Source organism: Lathyrus oleraceus, chromosome 5 (assembly GCF_024323335.1).
Source record: "Lathyrus oleraceus cultivar Zhongwan6 chromosome 5, CAAS_Psat_ZW6_1.0, whole genome shotgun sequence".
NCBI classification, from domain to species: domain Eukaryota; kingdom Viridiplantae; phylum Streptophyta; class Magnoliopsida; order Fabales; family Fabaceae; genus Lathyrus; species Lathyrus oleraceus.
The window spans coordinates 127,662,950-127,668,164 of record NC_066583.1 but is presented as its reverse complement, the minus strand read 5'-3'; the positions used below and the strand labels follow the sequence as shown (position 1 = coordinate 127,668,164).

Here is a 5,215-nt window from a genome sequence, read left to right as displayed (position 1 = left end):
CTGGAGTAGCTTTGATTTTCAAGCGAATCAGGATAGATTTCTTGTGTTGTTAGCATTTACTTTTGTGCGTGTGGTGTTGCAAAAGTTTTTAGTTATTGTGAAAACAATTCAAACCCCCTTTCTTATTTTTCTCCACCTTCACTAATATCCTAACTGGATTTCGATTAATAGGTCTGATGTCATACCTGGGTTCCGATTAATAGGTCTCATGTCATACCCGGGTTCCGGTTAATAGGTCGCATGTCCTACTTGGGTTCCATTTAATATGTCTGATGTCATACCTGGGTTCTGACTTGTAAATGGTAGCATGACTATCTAACCTAATGACCCTACCCTACTCGGTTGTTATTCCAATTCGGTTTTAAAGAGCTCGAGTGCACGAGTAGGTTCCGTCGATCTCATACATTGGTTGGTCAACTAATTGTCTGGGATGGACAATAGAGGTGACTATCTGATGAAGTAATATGATTGTTAAATAGGTGTGTTCGGATTCCAATCTTCAAACGCAAAAGGCATTTTCGATTTTAATAAGGGTGGCCGATAATTCCATAGGATGAAATAAGCAATTACCTAAGAGTGACAAACAAATATGCTAACTCTCTTTAGGCTTTAAAAAATGAAGTAGTGGCGTGACATACATTATGTAAGGCGAAGACTTAAAATCTTGGTCCGTCCCATAGAAAAATGAGGACGAGATGGAACGGGCCCGTAGACACTGCACCTTTTAGCTTAAAAATTGAAAAAACAGAAAAAAACATATGTTAATTTTTGCATCTGCAAAAGTTCAAAAAAGAAAAAACAAGACAAGCATATTAAAAAACCGGAAACCTACAATTTTAATCCCTCCGACAAAAAAAAGTGTGAAAAATAGACATGTCCAATAGTTGAGACTTGTTTTACCACCTCTCCATTAATCATAAACAAATTTCGATTTAAGTTGGCATATTAGCGGGTCTACCCGCACCAATAAAACCCCTTCTTGCAAACTTTGGTTTTATAATGAATGAATGTGACGTGTTGCCCCAATAGCAAGGGATTGCATGTGACACCAGCTCCCTTTACCATACTACCGACTACTGTGTATTATTTTCCATCACCACCTATTGGCTTTTTAGCAATACTCCAACCTCAACTTACGAGCTTGCATTGCACATCACATCTCCACCACCTTCACACTTCCTCTAACAGAAAACTGAATCATACTATACGAACATTAAATCCACTCGAGTACTTCATTCATTCCACAGGTGCTGAATCAATATGTTTTCTAAGTTACTCATTCCATCATTCAAAAACATATAGTAGAATGCAACTTCCAACTATATTCTCAATTCATAACTAGTTCAAATAGTAGCTTCGTGTTGTTAATAACAGCAATCAGATCAACAGATTGCACCGACAAAAGACGAAGAAGACGGAGGAGAACGGCGTCTGTAACGGCGAAGACGGAAAAGCAGTTTACCGTTTATTTCTTTGCACGTGAGTACTTCGCGCGAGAGGCTCGTGACTGAAAATGCCCCATAGAGCAACTTACATTTTCCCGCGTCATTTTCCAGAGCGAGGATTCGATGAATCATCTAAAAAGCTATTGGATCACGATAAGGACAAAACCGTCCATTCAATCAAATCTGTAACGGAAAGCGACATTCAAACCAGTAACCAACTTTCGTCGTCTACTCCTCCATCAACTAAACACGACGTCGTTTTTTCCTCCGGCAAACACTCTAACTCCGACAAGCTCCGAATTAAGCAAAAGCAGATAGCGGCGTTCTGCGACTGGTTTATCGACAAAAAAAGAAATCACTCCGGTTACCAGACTCACCATCTCCGCCGCCCCTCGTCGATCTCCGATGACGATCACGACTTTCTTCTTCATCAGCCGGAGAGTGTTGTTAAAGACACTGCAATCGACCGGAATTTCGATCGGCAGGTTTCGCTTCCGAGACTTTCGAGTGATAGTAGTTATGCAGGGAGCTTGTTTTCCAGCGACATTAAGGAGGAAACACCGTTGTCTCAAGTCTCCACCATTACCACCACCATAGTGAGGAGGCAAACGGATGAAGATGAAAACAAGGAGGCGGTTGCTAAGGAGTGTAACGAAAGCTACATCTTGCAGCTTAAGTTAGCGAAGAGGCTAACTTGTTTGGCAAGTCTCGTAACGGAACCTGTTCTTACTCATGGCGCTGAAACTTGGGATGCTGAATCTGTTTCTTATCGTCTTTGGGTACAAAACTTAACTAAAGCGTCGCCATTTTGTTTGTTAACCATATCTCACTGTGGCACCTATGGTTTTAAACTGCATGATTGTGGTTATGAAAGGGTTAAAATGATGTGGTCGAAAATGTAGTTGCAATTACGATTCCATTATATTTATTTGAGTTTCTTGTTTTTGGATTGTTAGGTGAGTGGGTGCTTGTCATACACGGACAAGATAAGTGATGGTTTTTACCACATATTAGGGATGAATCCGTATATGTGGGTGATGTGCAATGATGAGGAGGAAGGTAAGAAGATACCTACTTTGTTGGCGCTTAAAGCGGTTGAACCAAGCGAGACATCTATGGAGGTGGTGCTTGTCGACAGGCACCTAGATTCTCGCTTGAAGATGCTTCATGATAAAGCTCAGGAGTTGTATTGTTCTTCAGAGAACACGTTGGTGTTCGTTGAACAACTTGGAAAACTTGTTGCCATATATATGGGGTATATGTTTAGTACTTTTAAATATAAACTATACATTTTTCTTATTATTTTGTTGTTATTCTGAATGTATATATTTTATTGATTATTGAAGGGGTATATTCCCAGTGGAGCAAGGAGATCTCCACAAAAGGTGGAGGTTGGTTAGCAAGAGGCTGAGGAATTTTCACAAGTGTGTTGTGCTTCCCATTGGCAGTCTATCTTCTGGACTTTGTAGGCATCGAGCAATTCTCTTCAAGGTTAACTATTATATTAATGTATTAGTCTACTTAGTTACTGTCAAGCAAAATTTTACTATTTTACTAGTCACACAAGGATATTACTATTAACTATGCATGATAAGGGTTTGCTTGGGTTCATTTTGCACTGAGTTTTGAAACATAACAATGCATTAATGTTTGTTGAAAAGCTTGTTACTAATTAGGTATTAACAAAATTACTTGGTTTTTTGAATGCAGAGATTGGCTGATTACATAGGTTTGCCTTGTCGCATAGCTCGTGGTTGCAAGTATTGTGCTGCAGATCACAGATCCACTTGCCTAGTCAAGATTAAAGATGACAAGCAGCTCTCAAGGTTTAAATTTTTTTGCTGTATATGCCACTAATAACTTATTGTACATATAATTTTGTTATTCACCTTACATTTTCCTTTGTTCTGGTTCTGGTTTGTTATTGAACAGGGAATATGTTGTCGACCTAGTTGGGGAACCAGGAAATGTCCACGGCCCAGATTCCTCCATTAACGGAGCATATCTTTCTTCGATTCCTTCACCGTTTCAAATTTCTCATTTTAAGGAACTACAATCACCCTATATGGACGATGAAGCAGGTTCTCAACCACCTATTAGTTTCAACCAAAGTTCTTGTAATCCTGAAACTCATCCTTATTCATGTATGTTGTACTTTAATTATATACCTTGAATGTTGATCTTCAAATTTTTACAAGTATTTCAGTTTCAAGTACAAAGAAAGAACCCGTGAAGCCATAGTTATATTCTTGGACCTTCAAGATACATCGTACACAAACTTATTGGCATTAGACACTAAAGTTGCCATGTATTTTATTTTGTATCAATTATATTATACTGTCTAAAATTATACTACATCAATTAATTGTTCAAATACCACTGTCTTTAGCCAGATGTTGTCTTTTTTTTTCTGCCCTCACTGCAGAAGTGGTCTTTCTTCCTTTGCACCTACCTCTAGCCCAAATACCAACCTTTCTTGGTGAATGTATTTGAAGCTTGTTAAAGTTTTCACTTCCTTCTCAAGATTTTGGAGCGTGTTTTGATTTAAATTTTAAATTTTAAATTTTAAATTTTAACCCTTTAGGGACAGGGTAACCTATCCTCTCTTAGTTCTGTTTAAGTATATCTTATAACTAGCAGAGAAACATTCTAGTTTAAATCTGGTCTTAGCCATTATTCAATGATCTGCAGGTTGTGGACAGAATGATCAACAAGTTAAAGAAACGGATTTGTTGAAAGTTCACCAGGGCTCCATCTGTGCTTCAGCTGATCAACCCTGTGAAGGAACCAAACCATTTCTAGTTCCTTTTGGGTTAAAAGAGAATGATGAGGAATGTTCAGTTCTAGGTTCAATTTTGCCTACCATTCACGAGGATGTTTCTAAAGTTTTTCCTCCCACCAGGACATCATTACATGAATATCCAAGGCTTAGTGAAGAGGCAGTTGTGTTAGAAGAAAATTCCAGCAATGAAATCATTGTTACCGGATGTTCTGTGGTAAAAAGTACTTTCAAGCAATGCATACTTAGTTCCTCATGCCAATCAGAACTGAAGCAGTTAGATGATAAAATTGAAAACCAAGACTATTCGCCAGCTGGGAGTATTCCAAGATATGTGAATCTTGAACCATCACTGGCAATGGACTGGCTTGAGATATCATGGGATGATTTACGTATTAAAGAGCGCGTTGGTGCTGGTAAGTTTTCTGCGTCATGAATTCACATGATTTTGGCATAACACACTTGTTTCCTCATTAGGTGACTAAAAGCTCCTTTCCTTTTAACTTTGCAGGCTCATTTGGAACTGTGCACCGTGCTGAATGGCATGGATCAGTAAGTGATAGTATACACTTCTTTTTGTAATGCGGAGTTTGTTCGTAGAATAAGCACATTTGAGTATATGAACGTGGATTTTTAACATCTTCATGATGCGCACTTACTTTGTCTGTTTGATTGCAAATTGATGGGTTTTGGCCTAGTCCCCCAAGCTTTATTTTTATTTTTATTTTAATAATAATTTGTTAGAGTTGAACAGTTTGGGTGTGGATGCCGGGGTGCTAACCTAGTTGGGATTTGTGCCTTCATCTTTTGCTTCACTTTGACTTTTAGCTTAAGTAAAAAAGATGAATGACATTAGCCTCCAAAACAAGTTGATTAGATTATAGTTAACTATCAAAATGTCTTATGTTGATTCTATAATACATTATTTGGCCACAATCTGTATGTATTTTGCTTCACTTTAACTTTTTGCTTAAGGAAAAAAGATGAATGG

The 5,215-nt window shown here is 38.2% G+C and overlaps 1 protein-coding gene across 2 annotated transcripts in view; it reads left to right on the top strand.

Moving 5' to 3' along the window:
- Nucleotides 1-992: 992 nt before the first annotated feature.
- Nucleotides 993-5,215, top strand: part of LOC127088280 (serine/threonine-protein kinase CTR1) — a 7,075-nt gene continuing 2,852 nt past the window's right edge. The window contains exons 1-7 of one of the 2 annotated variants that reach the window (XM_051029203.1): nt 993-2,224; nt 2,402-2,700; nt 2,792-2,936; nt 3,156-3,271; nt 3,378-3,526; nt 4,137-4,640; nt 4,736-4,776. In XM_051029203.1, the coding sequence (XP_050885160.1) occupies nt 1,514-2,224; nt 2,402-2,700; nt 2,792-2,936; nt 3,156-3,271; nt 3,378-3,526; nt 4,137-4,640; nt 4,736-4,776 (1,965 nt within the window). In that variant the 5' untranslated portion in view covers nt 993-1,513. Of the gene's footprint in view, nt 2,225-2,401; nt 2,701-2,791; nt 2,937-3,155; nt 3,272-3,377; nt 3,590-4,136; nt 4,641-4,735; nt 4,777-5,215 lie in introns of both variants that reach the window. The other variant, XM_051029202.1, reaches the window with a different exon arrangement.